The 20,782-nt window shown below is 45.4% G+C and overlaps 1 protein-coding gene across 1 annotated transcript in view; it reads right to left on the reverse strand.

Moving 5' to 3' along the window:
- Positions 1–20,782, reverse strand: part of BCR (BCR activator of RhoGEF and GTPase) — a 100,172-nt gene that overhangs the window by 40,573 nt on the left and 38,817 nt on the right. The window contains exon 2 of the mRNA XM_009463692.2: positions 8,775–8,959. Within this exon, the coding sequence (XP_009461967.1) occupies positions 8,775–8,959 (185 nt within the window). The remainder of the gene's footprint in view (positions 1–8,774; positions 8,960–20,782) is intronic.

Consider the following 20,782-nt stretch of genomic DNA (forward strand, 5'->3'; position numbering starts at 1 on the left):
TTCTGAGTGTGACTTGGAGCCTACGCACCACATGAAGAAAGAAACGGATCCTCACGCTCCCAGATATTTCTGGATTCAGTCTCATCAGTAACCATCCTGATTTTTGAATGCTTTCATTAAATTTCACAAGCTATTTTCTAGGCTAAAAGACCTTGCAGTAACTACTTCATAAAAGTTTTGTGAGGTGTCAAATACCACCATCACCTCTTAAATAAAAGTGGCAGACAGAAGCTGTTCTAAGGAAATGAGTAAAATTTACACGCACGTCAGGTACTACATGGAAAGAAGAACTTGTCTTTGCATCCCACCCTTCAGTGAGGTTCAGTAAGAACCACAGTGCCTTTTAAAATCTTGAAAAGGCACCTCAAAGAAGCTAGGAATTTGTAATTCAGCAGTCGTGTTCAGACGATTTCAGAAAAACACCAGTGACAAACTACACGGTAAAATGAATGTTGCAACAGATTGTGTGCGTCTACAGAGCACCCGTGCGACCGCCTGGTAGAGCTCAGACAAATGCGCAACAGCGTTATGACCATTCCTTACGATTTCTGTACCAGTAATGCCTGGATGTCCACCCCACGGACCATTTTGTAAGGTACGGTACCCACACGTAATCCAGACAGACAGCCCCACCATGTTTAACAAAGATTGCCTTCATCCAAAGAGGCAGGGATGTAGCAGCCCTGGTGCAAGAAAAACACAATACCTCTTGGTTTCCGAAGAGGTCTTACAACACTTACAAAAGAGAAACGCAGCTTCACAAAGAAGCATTGAGAAAAACTAACAGTGCTCCAAAGTCCCCACTGCTGAGGATGAGGTAACCGGTCAATATTGACACAGCACTATAATTATCTTTAGCAGGTTCTCTTGAAGGAGGTGAGGATTTAAAAACCAGCTGGGTACGTTTCTAACATCTGTAAAGAGCAGCACACAATGACAAGTTATTTAAATGATTCAAACTTCCCCATCACGACAGCGGCACAACAGTTTTCCTTATAGCACTGACAACAGTTTTCCTCTTCACAAATAAAAGCTTTAATTTACAAGCCAGTTCTTGCTGGGCACCGTCAGCCGACGGAGACAGCATTTTCTGCCTGAATGTTAATTTCCTCTCTTTAAAAAGAGATGTGCTTTCAGAGACAAACATCTCCCAGGACGCACGAGAGGCCTTCCTTCCTGGCCATTACCACAAGGTCACTTTGCAAAGTCCACGGTGTTGTCCTAACCCTTTTTAAACAGGAGCATTTTCCAAGCACGATGCTTGCAAAACTCCAGCCTGAGATGCAGCCAGATGGGGCAGGGCCTGGCTGCTTTAAGCTACAGTGCAGCAGTTGCTGAAGAAACCCTCAGGGGAGTTTATCCAACAATCACGTAGCACATTACAAGGTTTCCAATGCAGTACCTCAAATTTACATACGGATTCCTCATATATGAAAAGATGATCTCCTGCTGCTCCTGCTGCGCCAGGGATCAATACGACACCGTGGCGCTGCCGCCTGCATTGTGCTGCCGCTCCGTGTCTCCTCCTCCTGAGAGCCTGGCCCTGACATGAGTTCCCTGCGGAGGGAGGCCTTTTCTGACAATGTCATCTGGGGCTGCTCCGAGCAGCAGCTCTTGCTGCTAGATGAACATCTGGAAAACAGCCCCTGTGCTTCTTCAGCCTCAGGGTGCTTTTTAAGTCACGCTTGTTATGAAACATACTCCAGGACTGAGAAATTCACTGGGAGCTGGTGCCAACATCAGGAAGAAGAGGAGCGAGTTTATTATTTGGTATTACAACATTCCTCACTTACGGAATTGGGAACAGGCTCACCTGCTCACCCAAAACAAGACAGAGCAATTAGCAGGCAGAGATACTGCGAGGCTGTCCTTCCACTCTCCCCTCGCAGCACGCCAAGATGTGACGCACCCAGTGCCAAGGGCATTTTCTGCTTTGCCTGCATCTGACAAAAAAGGGAAACAAAGAGCGGCGCTGTGGCCACAACAGCCTCGCTGCCTGCTCTGCTTCTGCACTCCAGGCAGACGGGCAGTTGAGAGAGGGCGTAGGTATCAAGCCGCCCACCGCTTCAGGGAGACCTGCCAAGGCTGAGGACTCCTTTCCCCCACCCTGGCAAGAGGAAGCAATTAGAAATCTTTGAGCTGCTTGTGGCAAGGGGAAGAGCTGGTACCGCATCTACGAGACCACGTTAGCTAGGGGAAAATACACCCATAAACCGAGGTGCAGATGGGATGTTCCCAGCAGGATGTGGGAGCAGCCCGTGTTGGCACACTCTTAACCACTCAGCAGGGCGTGCCAGCTGGTCAGCAGTCCATCCCGTGCTCGGTTAGCCCGTTTTACACTTCTGCAAGTCTGACTAGTATTTCGTGTTCTGATTCTGTCCCTACCTCTTTGACGCCAGCATCCATTTCTGGCCTTTCTCAACTGCCCTTCCATCTTTTGGCTACCTCTCTGCCCACACGTTTCAGAATAAATCTATCTTACAAGACCATCAGGGGCAGCAGCCAGCGCATTCCTGTCTGTCTGCCATGGGAGCTGTGAGGGCCCAACTCCCAGCCAGTTCTGAACAGCGAGCAAGAAATCAGTGCTCTGCTCCCACTCCTCATGAACCACATTTTAAAAGAAGAAAACAAAAAAAGGAGGGTGGAAAGCAGTATAAAGGAAGTTTCACAGGTATCTGATGCCTATAAGGTTCTGGTGTTCTCTTCTCAACTGGGTGGTGCTTCTTGCTATTCCAAAGACTTAGAAACCAAATGATTGAGTCCCAGTCATCAGTGCAATCTTGCGACCTGAACCAAGGCCAGTCAGAGTGGTTAGAAGCACTGAGAAGATATTAGAGAGCGTGCATACACTGGCCCCGAGCCATGGCTGTTTTGAACGTGTTTACAGCTTGTCAGCCTAAGCACTTTAGTTTACTAACCAGGTTGGCATGGCACGTTGTATTCAATTACGGCAAGCCTGAGATTCCCCAGCTCCAAGGATTAGACAGATCCAGCTCCTCCTGACTGTTTAAAGAACTCGGGGCTTTCTGGTTGTTGTTTAAATTAACAGCAATAATTGTTTTCTTGCAAATGTTAGAAGAACACAGATTAAGAATCTAGAAACCACAACACATAAGATTTTGCAAAGCGGTTGCTGCCGGCACAGCCCTGTAAAGAGAATCAGTGATTCAAAGTGGGCGTATAAAAGGCACTTCAACTCTCAGACCTTCCTTTGGTACAGTGTGTTCATACGCTGCGCAATGAATGTGTTCAAAGGAGAGGTTTCCCGTAAGGGCAGCTCAGAGCCTCAGAGAGAAGCTGACAGCTTACGAAAGAGAAAAACTATTCATTTCAATTTTTAAACGTAAATATCTTTGAAAGCTTCTGCTAAACAGGCTGGAGGTGTCTCATTGTCTTAGTGATATTAAACACGGCAAATTCTGTAATCAAGCCAATCATGCTCCGTGCAGGGAGGGGAAGGAGCAGGGAGAGGAGCCAGCATTATTTGTAACGTCAGTACCAGTGTGCCAGCTCTCCTCGGGAAGGGCTGTACATCCAGGCAGAGCCCTTAAGGAGCAAAGAGTTGGAGAATAAAAAGGGAAAGTTGCATCTGCTGTGGGTGGTGAGGGGAAAGTGACAGTAAAACCAACCAAACAAACCCAAATACTGAGAGGAAGAAATGAGAAGGATTTGGGAATGCTGGGAGGGAAGGACAAGCTAGCAACAGTAGTACCAAGCAGAGCAGTAGTCCCATTTATTGATGTAGCTTCAGAGGACAACTTTTCTGGACCCCCTTGGGACCAAGCTAGGAGAAAAGTCCACAGGCTGCTCTGCCAGTCCTGCCTTCCGCATAGCTGGCAGACAGGGAGACCAAAAGAATCTGGTCTGAGGACCAGCAGTGGCTGCCAGTGCTGCACCAACCATGGACTGCACAGGAGAAAAGGGAAGAGAGACGTTCTACCTGGAGATCTCTAAGTACCAGCCAATTTCCCCTCCAACCAGGACAGAAAGCAGGAGTTAGTCGCTCAGCTTTGACACTCCTGCCTCCCTGGGCGTGATACATACAAGAATTGGAGAGATCTATTTTGGCAAAAAACTCATCTGCTGGACTCTAGAAAAGAGACTCCCCTAATTTCCTGGGGGGGTGGAACCAGCTTTGCCTCTCCACCGGCTGCCCGGCACCCTGCTCCACAGAGCCCCACACCCGTCTTTGAGCCTGGCTTGGTTGGCAGGCAAATCTTGAAAGGCCTTTCTCATTTCTTCTTTTCCCAGCGCTGTAATCTCTCCCCACGTGAGCAGCAGCAATAGGATCACGACGGCTGAAGCTTCCCATCCTCTCTGTCTCTTTAGACTCCGAGCTGCAGGCTACCCACTCCAGCACTCTTGGCACGAACTCTTCTCTAGCGAAGGGTGTCAGTCACTAACTTCCCAGCCTGTGCCCCAAGAACACCGCAGCAAGCTCTCCCTCTGTCTTCTAACTCCATCCAGGTGTCTTCTCCGCTTTTCACCCTAACTGCATGGTGAAGACAGACACATTCTCTCTCTTTCTAGGAGTGAATTATCACTAGCTATTACAAACGCTGTCTGACACCTTCTGAAGCTACCAGCACTGTCTCATTTGGCAAACATTTGGGTTGACATTTTCCAAGACAGGTTTCCAGAATTTTTGGAAAGTTCGATCACAACAGTTCAACTGTTACAGAAAGCAAGGTTCAGGAAAATTAAATCCCTTCTCAAGTTAAATAAACAAACAACTTAAGCATTAGTGGAACCTATTTCTCCTTCTTCCTCTTTCCCCCATAGGCTTGCTTCAGAGCAACAGTCAAAGTTTGGCAAAAGCATTGGCTTTATGCCAGGCCATGCGTCAGCAGCTCAGCACGAGATTCTGGAAGAGCCAGAAGAGGGGGTACGACCTAGCTTGCTCAATGCAAACATTTGTTAAGGCCTCCTTACCACAAAAATGACGAGTCAGGGGATGCCGAGATCCACACTACGAACGCCCATGTTGATTATGTCTTCTCTGGGTCACAGACAAAACTAATGCTGGTGCACCTCTTGTCACCCTCCTTGGATAGCAAGGGGTGTTTGTGCCACGGACACATAGCAGGTGGAATATGAATACATCAGAGGTGGCTGAAGTGGTACGGTTTGGAGGCAGACCAGCCAGCATCTTTTAGTCTGCTTATATGATGCAGGTGGTAGGGGGGACTGGAAAACAGATCCCAAACGACAAGGTGCAGAACACCACAAACCTTCTGGAAGCCAACTGCGGCCCTCACCTCCTAGAACATGAACATGAGGTGCAGGGAGCTGGTCACCCCACGCGCTGGGGGAACAACAGGAAGCCCCTCCACAAGTAGGGCAGGAGGCATCCCTGCGTTCTCTTTCAGAAAGACGCTGCTTTTGCCAATCTGCACTTTCTCTACGGTGGCTGGGTAGACCAGATGTGCTGTCCAACCAAAGGCTAGAGCGGCTATGAGGAGATGGAAGGACTTAGTCAAACACTTGGCAAAAAAATGCAAAGCCCAGAGCAAGCCCACAAAATAAGTCACAGCAGAATGCCCTTGATATCCAGATAGCAACAACCCAGTCTCCAAGAGGAAGGCTGGTCTCATGGATAAGGCAGATGAACATCACACCAGAATGCTGCTATGCCTGTGGGATGGTAAGCAAATTACTTAGAATTATGTTTAAAATAAATCAATCAATCAATCAATCATTGTTTGCAATGTTTTCCATTTTCTGGGTGCCTGACTGGAGTTGTTGTTGTTAACTCTTGGTTCCAAGTGAAATCAAAGGGATTTTGCTTTAAATGTGAAGAAAACTGCATTAAAAGTCAGAACCTCGTTTTGCAGAACATTACACCTCTCACATTAAGCACCCAAGATCAGCAGATGCTTTTCCTATAATCTGTCTGCCTTGATTACCTGTGGTTAGTGAACATACCATCCTCTTATCTCACAGGAACATTGCAAGGATAATTAAGACCTGTGTAGCATTCCAACTGTATTTGGAGTTAATGGTCATGCCAAAAGGAAATGAGTACTTTTGTACTCAGAGTTTGCACAGCGTCCTGTAAATAAGGTGTACACATAGCTCTAGAGATAAAATATTGAATCAGTGAGTATCATTCACTAGATACACTGAACAATGCAGGAGCCCCATAGAAAAAAAAGACATGATTGCATAATTAGAAGTTATCATGAAGAATCAAGACAAGGCTATAGGCACAAGGCAAGGATGGATGTCCATAGTCATTTCTTAACTTCCGAATGACTTCACAATCTCCATATTTTGTCAAAGTGGTGTATACAGTGCATGTGTTGTGTTGTTACATACAGTTAACTGTTGATTTCTAGACTCTGGTCTTAAAGATAACCTAAACTTTTCAGAAGTAATTGCAGGCACCTAAGAAAGAAGTAGAAGGGCAAGGAGACAACTATAAAAGCAAACACATGTAAACAAAAAATGTTTTCTGCTAATCAAGTGTAGTGAAAAACAAAATAGAAAAAGACATACGTCCTGGTATTTCTGGTCCAACGCATTTTATGTGCTTGGCTCAGCACAGTGTGTTTGACACTTAATTTTGTTACTGATGTCTTTTCCACTACAGCTGAAAACATAACTACGGTAAAAGCCATCTAACAACTCGGGATGACAGAAAGTTTAACTTGTTTGGGAAATACTGCAACCATATGTAAATTAGTCTCTCCCTCCTTGTCCTGGACCATCCTTCACGAGCAGCATTGCCATTTGTGGCCTAATTACAGACAGGATCAACTGAAGCAGTTGAGGTTCACAATTAAAAGTCTAATCTGTATCAGGACATCTCTTTCTTTTGGAAGCCATAAAACATCTTTTTATAGTCAGAGAGAAGAAAGCAGCAATTTATGTTAAAAATTATTTTTAAAAAGGCAGCCTTCTATCATTATTAAGGTAACTTTGAAATTAACTACTGTTAAATGTTTATGAGGCCACATTCAAACAAATAAAGAACAAGATTAAATATTAGGCAGTGTCTCTTCCAGGCCTCCAGTCACAGGCACTATGACAACTGATGCTCTGAAGGTAACTCTCAGCCATATGTAGTCACATAGCATTTTTCCTTCATCTTGAGAAACATAACCTGGAAATCTCAAGCCACTATTAAAATGTTCTTGGAGCTTTTGAATTTACTAATGATCATTTCTTCATTCAAAAGCCTCTTACATATCGCAAGAATTCTCATCTTGAGAGATAAAGAAAGCATCTCGGAATTAATAGACTAAAGCATAAGCGGCTAACTAGATTCCGTACTTTATAGTCAAATAAAATTAAGCCAATATCAAGAATATATGTACTTGATAATGATTTAAGACATCTTGACAATGCATTTTCATAAATGAGAAAGAAGAACAAGAACACTGTCTCAAGTAGGCTTCCTAATCTAACATTCATCCTAGAAAAGGTAAGGAAGCATACGATATGGCACTAACCAATAAAGAGTAATAGAAGGATGTATATAATGAATGCTGCGTAGCAATGGTTTGTGGAACTTATCAGACTCTTGAAATCACTTTGATGAGAGATAAATAAGACTGCCTGATAAAGGTGATGGTGTTGATTTACATGTACCCTGATATCTGTAAAATATCCATCTTCCTCTCCCCTGACATCTTAATTAATAGGATAGAACAATATAAAGCCAACACGAGTTAAACCACTTAAATGACAGATTTCAAAGTGTCATTGGCAATGTGGGAATTCAAGGTTGTTTGGCTACACTCCCTTAGAAATACAGTAGGAAGGAAGTGACAGTTGTCTTTGCGCTATTAAGCATTTTTATGAATGACTTGGGGAAACCAAAAGTTTGCAGATGACAAAGATATTCAGGGAAACGGCAACTTGGGACTGAAGAGCTCTACAATCTAGGAAGCAAAAGGATAAAGAGAAACAAAGTCTGAAAGTTGAACAGATTGATTCAAGCTGAAACTAAGACATTTTTGACTGTGAAGACAGCAGAGTCAACAGTTATTTACCAAGGCAAGCAGCAGACTCTCTACCAAGACTATTGTAAAAACAAAAATAGAAATTTTCCTTAAGTTGCAAGCTATAGCCATGCTACTGAACCCAAAGCAAAAATAAAGCAAGATAGCCTGAAGGTTCACATCAGAACACAGGTCAGGCTAGGTGGTCCCTCCTGAACTTTTTATCTACCATCACTGATTATATAGACAGCTATTTAGTGAACAGTTAAATTCATTATAAGAAGTGGCTATCTCCCACCCAAAGTCACCATACTTCAGAGCTGGCAGTTTTAATTCCTCTTATTCCATTTTCACAGGGTGAAGGAAACAGATCGTATATTCTAGATGCTTTATCAAAGCCTTTAACCTACCTGAAACTAACACTTATTTTCCTTGTGAAAGGCAATGACAACCCACATGCACAGATGTATGAACGTCATAATGTAGGATGTTTTGTTCCACAGTCTCCTTTCCAAAAGATCTGGTATTTAGAGACCCTCTCAACAGCAATTAATCACCAATTCTCTCCACTAAAATTCACACAGGGTGAAAAACTATGGCTTAAAAAAAATCATACACACAACACTCATCCCTGAAGTTTAGGCTTAGTATCAGCTAGATGCCTCCATTTAGCTTTAAATATACAATATCAATCAGGCAGTGCTATATTATGTCAGGTAATCCGTCCTACGGTGCTGGTAGTCCCTGTCTTTGCTCCCTGTTAAAGCAGTCTACCCCTTGCAAACCTAGAAGGCTTTGCTGACTCCAAAAAGGCAGGAAAGGACTCACTGATTTTGTAGATTCCAGAGACCCTGACGATAGGGTGTCTCGGCTGCCCCGACTCTTGGAACTGAGATGGGGTGAGGATGATGGCGAGTCATCAATATAGGGCATCATATCATGATGTCGCCTCTGTTCTTCAGCACGGTCTGCATCATACGCATAGCTAGGTGGTGTGCCACTGAATGAAGCATCTGCAAAACACAGGAGAAAAATCCATCTGGTCAGAGTCAAGCTGGACAGAAGACGGGCTGGTCAACCAAGGCACTGCCTGCCTCCCAGCTATTATGATTACTTATCAGTAAACCCAGAGTCAGTGATAGTTAAATATAGATCAAGCGGAGGCGTAAATTTAATTAAGCTCACATTGTCACCAAACGTTCACTTTGCTCATTCTAAGTCCTAAAAGGTAAAGTCCTTTCTAATATCTAACATTGGTGTTCGTTTAATTACAGCTCCTTCCCTCAAGTTTTCCTTCAAAAGCATTAGCATCAAAATAAATCCTTTTGCAGGCTCCATAAAAGTTATGCAGTCTGGGTCTAAGAATGTAGTGGGTGAGGGTAACAGACCCTGGTTTTTCTGTAAAACAAGAACAGATGATGACCCTGCCAGTTTAGCAATCATAGATAATACATAGCTCAGGGGAGAAACATAACTCTTTCCAGACCTCTCAGGAACAAGAGGACTAGGAAAGAAAGGTCTTACATGTCAAATGAACCGGCCTACTGCCAAAAATAAAATCCTAAGAGGCTCTCTTCTACTGGCTGCCCCCTCCCCCTCGGTTTTGAGACGAACTCCTTAAACAAGTGACAAACCACCACCCTGCTCCCTCCTACCCCCCCAACCCAACCAAAACCAAACAAAAAAGGATGGCGGTATGAAGAGCCAAAGTAACCATTATTGCATGAGATATCAATGCACTTCTGCAGGAAAGACGAGTAGTAAAATTGGTTCAGGTATCTTTAGTAGCTGCGTACAGAGACTGCTTCTGCAAAAACCTATATTAAGGACACGCACTGAGCAGCTCCCTCTACCACAGGTTAAAAGGTCTTTTACCTCTCTGCACAAATGTACACAGAGGACCAAAATTTGCTTTCTGCACAGCGGCACCGCCTCACACACATCTCGCCTGAGACAACCTTACGCACGAGTTCCACAGGCCTGTGAAGCGCTGCCGCCTGCCAGTGCCCAGAAGTGTCCTGTAACAGCAACAGCCACCCACGGCCACCGGACACAAAACCCTGGAGCTCCTCCTCCTCGCTCAGTTACAAGTCACAAAACGCCACTCTCCTCCCCAGACTGACAACGAGCCACAGGGAGATAAGCTAGATCCACTTTTACAGTAGCAGGCGAGCCTTATGGAAGACAAAGCCACCAAAAAAAAAAAAAAAAAGTTTTTTTGTCTTACAAGTTTAAAATTATGCATTAGATTCACACTTGAACACAAGTAGAACCAATTTTTACTTGTTTTCACAAATATCCAGGTTCTGTGAAAATAATAAGCAGCAGCTGCCAAGCATACTAATAATCCTGTTATACATCACCAAGGCAGGGTGGAGGAGTAACATTTTAAAGCCCACTTTCCTCCCTCACAGTAAACTCAGTTAAAGCATGACTCATTCCAGTAAAGGATGTGAACTTGGCGTGGAACAGAATAAAACTTGATCCATGTGGCTTTATTCAGGAGGGAGAGCTGGTCTAGGGAATTTACGCAAACAATATACTGAAAATCCAACAATAAACCCACTGTAGAAGTGAGCCTCTGCCTCGGTTCGTACCAAATACCACCCAGCTAAGCAACAGCTGTATACGAGGCCTTTAGGCTGCTGAAGGACCACGGCGATATTATTTTAACAAGCTCAATGAGTTTTATGTCAGCCACCGGCTTGTGGTATTACCTTGTGCTCAAGCCCTCAAGAGCTCCTCAAAAGACTCATAAGATCGTGCATGAGCACGGGGGGAAGGGGGAAAAAAAAAAAAAAAAAAAAAAGGTGGTTCATGTACACTGGGAGGGACTTTTGTCTGGATGTTAGAGGTTTCCAGAGCTCCCCTGCCATTTAGAAGACACCCTATTAAGATGATTTGGTAAATGGAGGCTTGAAAGGGAGTTGAAATAAGGATGTCACAAACAGAAGAGATTTTTAGATATCCCAAAGTTGGATAATGTCCACAACACCTGCAAGCCAAACAAATCTCATGCTGGAATCTTCAAAAGCTCCTTGGCTAGAAGAGTGCGGAGGAGAAGACAGCATGGCCCCCACCTTGCACTACCCAAACAGGCAGGGAAAGACTGACAAGAAAAAGTAAAAATACCCTCCTCACACACAAGATGGATGGTCTTCTGTTTGGCCAGCAGGTTAAGGGACTGTTTTGACTCCAAAAAACGGAATTATAAATAGGAAGGAGGATGGGTGCCTCCTTGCATCTCTGCACTATTTATGCCATATAAAAAAACCAAAACAAACCAAAACAAAAAACCAAAAAAACACCCCTAACACCATATAACTTCAGTGGAGGAGTGCAGATATCTGTTTTCCATTCAGCTGTCCCTTGTGCCAGTCTCTAACCCAAGAAGCCCACAAAATATTACCGACGATGTAACACCGGCATTATCCACGGAGAAACACCAGTACTGGGCGCTTCTGCAGGCTTCACGCCTTCGATCAAGCAAGAGTTCTTTTTCCTGCAGAAGTTTCTTCAAACTACTCTTATCCAAACCAGTTTCTCCTGCACACGTGCAGTACCAAGACCACGTTGCTGTGCAGAAATTAAGGCAGGAATATTTCTTTCACTCCCAATGCTCACTTGCAAAATTTATAGTTTGCTCCACTTGGGTTAATGGGGGAGTGAATGCAGACTAAAATATATTAGCAGAAAGGCTTGCAGTGAATCACAGTATTTTCACTTTCCTCACTTTCTCCTGCTAAAAAGCAGGCTTCACACTTCTACCTTCATAACGTGTTCTGTCTCCTACTGCACAGGGAAACCTTCATCTGAAACTGGAGGAGAGAGCAGGTGGAGGACTTGGGCTCAGAAGAGGAGATTTATTCCTAGCTTTGCAACAAGATTCCGTCTACCTTTGAATCGCTTTGTCTCCCTATCCATAAAAAGGAAAATAACACATCTCGACAAGGAATGAATCCGTCAGTGTCACAGACTGCCATGAGATCTGTGCACAGAAAGCTCCACACAGAATTTAAAACTTTATTTCTGTATCCTCCAGGGATCCTTCACACATTAAAAAGCTTAGAAGTAGTTATAATCCCTCTTCTTTCTATTATTGCTGCACACAGCACTGAAATCCACCTATGGAGATTTTAATTATCTCCAAGGCAGAAGGACCTTCTTGCTTTTATTCTACCATTTTTTCCACCAGAAGCAAAGCATTACCGTAGCCAGATACACTACGCAAGTCTTAACACTAACAGCAGAGGTAGACTTGTGTCTCTGGGATTAAAGAGACCACTGTTGCCAGGGAAACTGGGTTATTCAGCTCTCCTGCCCCAGCAGGATGCTGCACAGGCTGTTCAGGCTGCGCCCGGGAGCACAGAGCTCACCTGCGCGGGCACTTCCAGCTGCGCTGGGTGCTGCTGTTGTAGATGGCAAGTAGAGACAGCAGCTGGGCCCAAGCCAGAGCGCTGGGTCCCTCAGCCAGCGTCCCAGGTAGGGCGAGCACTCAGGAGGTTCTTACTCTCCTTTTAGGGCCAGCCAGTAAGTCATCAGTAACAGGGGCGAAGCCAGAGAAAGATGAAACACAGGAACAACGACGATTGCTGGCAAGGGACAGCTAAGGAAAAAGGGCAGGCATGCAAGGATGATGGGCTCAAACACGTTGTATTGAGAGAGCAGCAGAGAGAGGCACTGAGGACACTATTCCACGTGTGTCACGCTTCTCTCGCCTTACCAGCAGGCCCTCTTTCTCCTCCCCTTTGGGTAACCTGTAAGAGATCCCGTCCCGCAGAGAAGAGCAGCAGCTGTGGCTTACAGAAACGAGCCCCCTCAGCACCTAAGAGTAGCTCTTTCTGCCACTGGCCCTCTGACACTCTCGTACAGTACCCCTCTCCCGCACCAGCATGATCTTCAGGTGCAGTGAACTACCTGGGGCTACAGAGGCTCACCATCAAGTCACACATCCTGCTAAAAACCTCTAGCATTCACTTCCACCTTTGGTTCTGACAGCAACGGCCTCCCTGGCCTTGCTTTGCTCCGGCTCTTATGATCTGTGCCACCATCCCCTCCTGGGTCACTGCTTCCATCCTCTCACCTCCTTTCTCGTCTCTGTCCCCTTTTCATCTTCTTTTGGTTTTCTCAAACTTAATATTCCTTTTCTTTATTTTCCTGTTCCTCCCCTCTTCTAAACTGCTCCTCTCCCTCACTGCCTCAAATTTCACCCGGCTGGGGGGGTCAGGAAGAATCCAGCAAATTTACAGTTGGTCACAAATTCGCTGGCACTCAGAGACAGCACAGCAACACTGTTCCCTTGTCCTGCTGCCTACACCCTTCCTGCTGGGTGCCACATTCATTCTTTGGGAATATGAAATCCAAGTCATAGATCTAACTTGAAAGCAGGAAGGGAAAAAGAAATTAACTTCTAAGTAAAAAGAAAGATTAGCTGCGTCTAATCCAGGGCCACACAATGGTTCAAATGCATGTGTCATACCTTCACAGCATCACAACATCCATAGCTGCTTGAGAGGCTTAACAGCAGCATGCAGAGAAGCTTCCACGCTCGCTGTGCCCCAGCTAATCCCGCTAGAAGAGCGGTGAAGCCACGGCAGCTCAGACCTGCCTAAGTAAATACCTAGAATCCTGGGGGGGAAGGGGGAGCTGCACCTCATGCCAAAGCCCCACATCACTGTGGCTTCATTGTGAAGGGTACCAAGGCTAGCACAAGTTTGTAATGTCTATACTCACTCCAAAAACATTCCCGCAGCTGCAGAGCAGAAGAGAGCGAAGGCAGTTTGCATCCTCTGACTGTGTGTTTCTACGCCAGGGAATGTGAGGCCACAGTTTGACAATGCACTGTCTTGGCAGCAGTAGGGGTATAAAGTTTCCCCCACCAAGCCATAAACCACGGCATGGCCCTTTCCCCTCTTATCCCCTTAGTTCTGCAACCCCACAGATGTCCATGGTCCAGATAAAGAACTCAGCCAGCTCAAAGAAAAATATCTTTGACACTTCCCTTCTAAGCTGGATCAGCTCTCTGATCTAGTTCATGGCACAGAAATCCAAACTGAAAGAATACATGCATGGTAGTTCAGGGGTGGGTATACTTAGAAGCTTGTACTGCAACTGAAGACGGTCACATTAGCAAAACACTGCTTGAGTTTCCTTTAGGCTGAAGCGTAATCAATTCCTGGGACTTACACATGGCTTGTTGGGGGATAAGTTACCAGAATGCAACACCTTTTTCCCCTCCCCCCCTCCTTTTTTTTTTTTGTAACCTTTAAGTTACTAATATGCCTTATCGACCTTAGCTCCAGCTTTTACATACTACTGTTTGCTTGGTGATAAACAATACAAAACCATGTCATTTGATTTCTTACTGCTGGCCAGGCTACTTGGAGAAGGATCAGGGATTCGGGCCCAGTGCTGAGCACATGTAGAAGTACCTCAGCGTGGATGGGCTGTGAATGCAGTTGCCTAGGGAATACAGCAGCACTTTCTAAAAAACAGAAGAGTTAAACTATGGAAAACTAAGCATCTTGCTTATTTCCTTGACACCTTCTGAATCATCATCTCCAAAACCAGGAACCAGTGCACTGAATACTTTGTACACTTTTGCACAAAACTGAGATCCACAAACAATAATTATGCTGTCTGCCTACCTCAGGAGCCTGTCCTAGAATGAAGATCAAGTATCAAAAGGAAAAACAATAGATTCGTTTGCCATGTCAAATCCTTATGGCTTTATTCTTCTCAGATCGATGAAGAAACGGCTCCGCTAGGATGCTAAACAGATTCAAAACAAACGATCGCCTTCATGCGCTGTATCTCTTCCCTATGTAAAGGCAGTGTATCTACATGTAAAGATGTTTAGTGAAACCTGAAGCCCCCACTCAAATACAAAACCAATTCATTTAGCAATGAAAAATCCCATTAGTTTGCAAATTCATTCTTTAGTATTAGATGAGCATGAAACCAGAAAGGCAAAAAGTAACAAAAGCTAGCTCCCAGCCTGCCTATGGCCTCAACCGGTATTTCTCCATCAAGCACATGAAGCCAGCTAGCAGTGCTAACCCACAGACTCCTGCAAGGCACCCCACCATTTGCCACAGAAGAATAAGGTCCGCAGAGGATGATCTTGCTTAGCACTGCTGAACAAGCGGTTTGGGAGCATGGGTTGCAGAAGCAGGATTGCAGTGAAAGACATCGCACAGCCCACCCACAGGGAACACCCATCAGCGCACAAACGCAAGGCAGAGTCGAACAATGCAGCCAAGCTGCAGTTTCCCTTCTGCAGGCAGCCATGAAAAGGGCTCTGAAAGCCTGCTGTATGTTGACAACTTGCAATGAAACACTCTTTCGGGAACAGGATGAAAGGGGAACAGTACCCCGGGAAGGGGGGTTTCTAAATACATAGCTGGACACGGGAATGACAACTACAGGTTATGCAGCAACCAAAAAAGGCGTTCTGTGAATCCACAACTTCTGCAGATTTTCCTGAAATCACCATATCCACTCAGGTTTGCATCCTCCCCTCTCCCGTTGCAATAGGGCATCTTTCTGCAGCACGTTAAGTGGCTGCAGAAACAAGTCTCTGTCACATATAAATTTTACCCAATGTTTCGTTTTCTTTTAAGGGTAAGGGTGTCTTTGTGTGTGCGCATGTGAGTGCACGTGTATGTGTGCATGTAGAGATTGAGAACTGCACCTTATTTTTGGGACGGAAGAAGGAGAAAGCACTGTACCTTGCATATGGAAGCAGTAACACAGCTGGTGGCTCCCTCCACCCTCCCTCCCCTGGGGATCTCAGGCCATAGATGGTAACCAGCCTCCAAGAAACTTCTGTCTCTACCACAGATGAGCTTTATCCTTGTAGCAGACAGTGCCCTTAAGTCTTTAGGAGATGAATTAACTGCAGTCCACTTTTAATCTTTTAGGTGTGTCAAACCCAGATCATTAAACATCTAAAAGAGATCAGAATTCTTTAATCTGCCCCTATATTCCATGACGAGTTCATGCAGAGACGAGAGGACAGGCCTGATCTGCTTGCAGCAGTCCGTTACTGAGACATGCTGTTGCACTTTGCTCCGACTGCCACGTTCCCGGGGACAGATGTAACATTCACACAGATCTAATACCCATGCAGAGTCGGGTCCCACGATCCAGCCGTGATGTGAAAGCTGGGGCTACTGAGACCGTTCTCCACCTCAGGGAAGCCGAAGGCACCCTCACAAAGGACAGAAAGAACGGCTCACTAAGGCTACCGAGAGAGTCGTTACCACGAGAAAAATTCAGGAAGCTAACCTGGTCATCCAGGAGAGACCGTCTTTACCAGACAAGACTGCACCGTAGCATGCAAATTCCAAAGAGTTCCCTGCTGCCAGCCAGCACAACTTCCCCGCTGCTCATCTTTGCTTCAGAGGACTCCGGCTTTGCAACCATGGAGCGCTGCATGCTAGGGAGTGTAGACCAAGCTGTCACCCACGCACTACATTCAGCCAGGCTCTGACACAGGGCCTGCCACAGAGGTCAGCAAGGGAAGGGTAGCAGAGGCGTAAATTCCCATCTCTCTAAGACATCTGACACTTGGATTGGTTTCAATCAAACCAAGATACTGCAGGGAAGCACACCCATTGCACACCACAAACGAGCCAGAGGAGTCCAACTGATGGGAACAGTTGTGATTAGGAGGAAAACAGGTTACACGTGTAGAAGATGTGGCCTTTCAAATACAGGGTGTCTCCACAGCAATTCGTAAATTTTAGGATGTACTACAAGCACGTGGTGTGTAACTAACATAGGAAAGCAAGTTACCCATAGTTAGTGCAGAAGGCAAGACTTCAACATTCCTCTGTGATGGCCAACGATGCCCATCTCCTACTGGCTGCCCGAAACATCAGTGAGTAAACACGCACATATATGAATGAGGTACGTTCCCAGCATGACTGCCTGCAAATATGCTGCCAACAGGTAAAGGCAGAGAAATTCTGGTCATGCCTGAATTACATAGGTACCATCCATTCAAGGAAGAGTGTGAGACTACTTAACTCAGGGCAGGCCAGGGCTCAGAACAGGGAAACTCCTGTTGCCTTTTTCCTTTTTAACTGTTTCTCCTCAATGTTTACCACTAAGTCATATGACACAGTATAACACCCTATAACGTGGATGAAAACCTCTCAGACTCCCGCCTTGGAGAGAGCAGAAAGTGAATCTGTTTCCTTCCAAGGTCTATGTCTTCAGATTCCTCTCCTGTTCTCTGTTTTCCCAGGCAGGCTGGAAAGGTTTCCACGTTCAGTTCATGTTGGCAGTCAGGCCACTGGATGTTCTTGGCAAAGTAAATCCCAGAGCAAACTGCAACGCCTTTCCAGTTTTCTTTTCCATTCCTTACTCAAGATTGTGCACCAAGTTTAGCTGTTCTCATTCACTACAAGTCTAACAGGCAGAAAGTAAATTTTAGGCCTGGTCATTCAGAATTGAAGAGTTTTTTCAGTATAAAAATACATGGACAGGCAGATACATTCATAAGTACATGCGGCTTTGCACCAAAGGCACCAGGAGCTTTAGCACTGACTAGATCAGAGGGGCAAGCTGACTAAAATAGAGACAAGTTTTCCATGAAAAACAAGGTAAAAAAAGCCACGAAAAAACCCAAACAAGTAAACAAGAATGAACCACACACAGCTGTAAGGAGAAGAACCCAGAAGTCAGACTATTTCCCAACAAAGGCAGGGGCTGCATTAGGAGAGCTAAAGTTTTAGGATTCAAGCCGTTTCCACGCTCTTTGCAGGTTCCTGTCCATGCCTCCCCCACTGTCCCGTAGCGGACACGTTTGCAGGGAGCACAGCAAACCACAGCAGGAGCCGGCTAAACTAAAAATAACCGGCAAGCGTTATTTTATAAGCCGAAGCAGTTCTCTGTTCCATTTCACTGATCATCTCCACACAATGCATCAGCATAACTGAGCACGGAGGTGGGATGGAGCAAATGTGACTGTTCAGGTCAGCACCACTGCTGTGCTCAAACTACAGCCTTGGTTTCATTTCTAAAAAGAAGTCTAGTAACAAAGCCTAAAACTTGGAAACTGCATGCACTAACTACGCTGGGGGGCTGCTTCTCTCATACCTAGTGTGGCTCTATCGTTTGTCAGGTGAATGGATGAAAATTCCAGCCGTGATCAGCATACTATTACTATTTTGTTCTTTACAGTTGTCTCAGAGTTTTGCAGCCACTTCAAACAACGTTCGGCAACAGGAATCTCCAGAGAAGTAGAAGAGATTAGAAAATTAATAGAAACGAAATGGACCAACTGCCACAGCGTGATTTGTTAACAAAAACCCCCACGATGTATATATTCCATTTCCTGTATTTAACGCGAGCAGACCAAAAGTCCTGCCACGCAGAGAGGAAAGCGCCTGCGAAAACAAGAGTTTAACTGAACTGACAGGTTTGTGAGAAGGGAAGGGAGGACCAGGCCAAGGCAGCAGGGGGTATTAAAGTCTATTCAAAAAAAAAAAAAAACAAAAAAAACCACCCAAAAAAACCCCAGTAAACGGGCCTGAAAAGAATACTGTTCTGTTTCTAGATCTTCAATCTCTTTCAGCATGAGTTGCTTCGATGTTTTTTTTCCCCCCCATATTGTCTTGTTTTCTCACTAGTGCAGCTAGGACACTAAGAAGCCAATAAAGCTAACCACCATTTTGCTGTTTACACTGTAAATCTAGCCACTGACATCTTACTTGTTACACTGTAAAAAATAAGCTATTGATTTACCGTCTCGGCCTAGAACAAGCAACCCAAGCGAAATGCCTGGCGAGGCAGATGGCTCTGCCTACACCACTAAACCTTTTCTGAACACAGCTGCTGCCCAAGCTCAGCATCTTCCTGTCGTCTGGCTGGAGGAGAAAAAAACAACAGTTTTGTGTCATTCATAACCACGGCAAGGTAGTTACAGAAATTTTTTTTTTTTAATTGAAGATGCTGAAGGTAGAATACAGCTCCCTACCAGCATTAATAAACACCATCTACTCCCCATCTCTTTTCCCTCGCAGCTGCTAGATAAGATGAAGGTAGATAACTACTAGGTAAGATGAAGGTAGATAAGATAACTGCTAGATAAGATGAAGGTAGCCGGGGCCGCATGTCAAGGTTTGTTCTGGGCTAGCAAATTCTCACGTCGCGTACCGCACCACCTTTCCTCCCAAACTGCGTGCTGCTTCTGCAGAATCTGCTTTTAGAAGTGGAAGTCCTCCTCTAATTATATGATTGTGAAGAATAAATTTAGAAAAACATGCTTCAAGAACAAGCAGCACAGTGGTGCCAGTCGGAGTTCTCCGAGACGCTGAAGAGCAGATGAGAGGAAAGACCTCTCAGTCGGAGCTCGTGGTGTACTCCATCAGACACCAGCAATGCTGTTTTACACTTCAGCATCATTGACTGATTCATTGCTGTTCAGATTTTATTAAAGTATAGGGTAAGAGGGAGCTTATTTTGGTAACACAGATGTGTTACACCACCATTTCATTAAGCCCTGCCATCCCACAGCATGAATGAGCCAACAAGTGTTTTTGAAGCCACGCCAAGGGGAAGCACTAAAATGGCAATGAATTTCATCCCAAGGAAAGCAGGACCACACCAGGCCCAACTAAGATGCAACAAGCGCTGTAGATGATGGTGTCCCCCAACAGCTTTCTTCTGTACCCAAACTTGCACATACAAAGCAGAGCTCCTGCTCAGACGGTAGCTCTCAAAGCAAACGATTAGAGATCCTCGTGCCCAGCAAGTCACAAAGTAGTTTCATATGGCAACTTTGCACCAAGGGCAAGAACTGAGCTCTGGTGGCTCCCTACCGTTTCAAGGAGGGCTGTGGATATGCCGAGGCACACAGACCCCGGCGGGATCAGAGCCCGGCTGCCCGGGCAGACATCTGGGACTGCCACACACGCTTCACGGGGACTCGGAAGCTGTCGCTCAGACCAGCTGGTGCCGGAGAAGGCAGCAGAGCAGAGGACTTCCCCGTGAAAACAGCTCTGCTGCAGGCCCTAGAGAAGCCTCTCCACTACTGCTGTACTGCAGATGACGCAGCTAAGGACGGTCAACAATGAGGACTCGTTCCCAGGCAAGTCACAAAATAACAGATTTTCAGGGGGGTCCCCAACACCCCACTTTCCTGCACAAGACCTTCTCCTTCCCTAGTGGTGAAGGAAGCTTGTGTCCAGAGTATTTCCCTAACAAAGTGTCAAGAAAGGCAAAATATATATACCAAGTGTGTGTACATACACACATACATATATACACACACGCACACCCCCCCACAGCAGGGGACTGATCAGTTGTCCCAGCTATCTGGGAGCAGATTTGGCTGTGCCAAAACAGGCTGAACCCAAGGAATCCACACCAGACTCGTACTGAGAAGTCTGCACAGCAGGATGAGATTTTAAAGGATGAACCAGACAGCACGGACACTCACATACAGGGCAGACACAGCCAGTGGTGCTTGCTGCTGCTGACACTCTCATTTCCAAACTCCATTGCTGAATAAGAACAGGTGAGGAGAGAGTCTGAGCAGCTAGTCCAGAGCGTAACACAAGCCAGAAGCAGACCTAGAGAATTAGTTTATCCCAGAGGAGCTAGTTCAAAGCAAGAAAACTTTAAAAACAATATAGCAGCAAAAGAAACACTTTCTGCATGTGGTTTTAGAGTTATTTTCTCCTTTTATTTCCAGTGGCACCCCCCTCCCAAAAGAGCCAGACAACCATTCCCCAAGATGAAGCACTGAAATTCCAGAAGGAGCGATAATCACAGTGGTCTGACACCGGCACTTAAGGCCTGCTTCTGATTTCAAGCCTGAAAAA

Source organism: Nipponia nippon, unplaced genomic scaffold (assembly GCF_047370975.1).
Source record: "Nipponia nippon isolate SJK-2023a ecotype South Korea unplaced genomic scaffold, ASM4737097v1 scaffold_30, whole genome shotgun sequence".
Taxonomy (NCBI): domain Eukaryota; kingdom Metazoa; phylum Chordata; class Aves; order Pelecaniformes; family Threskiornithidae; genus Nipponia; species Nipponia nippon.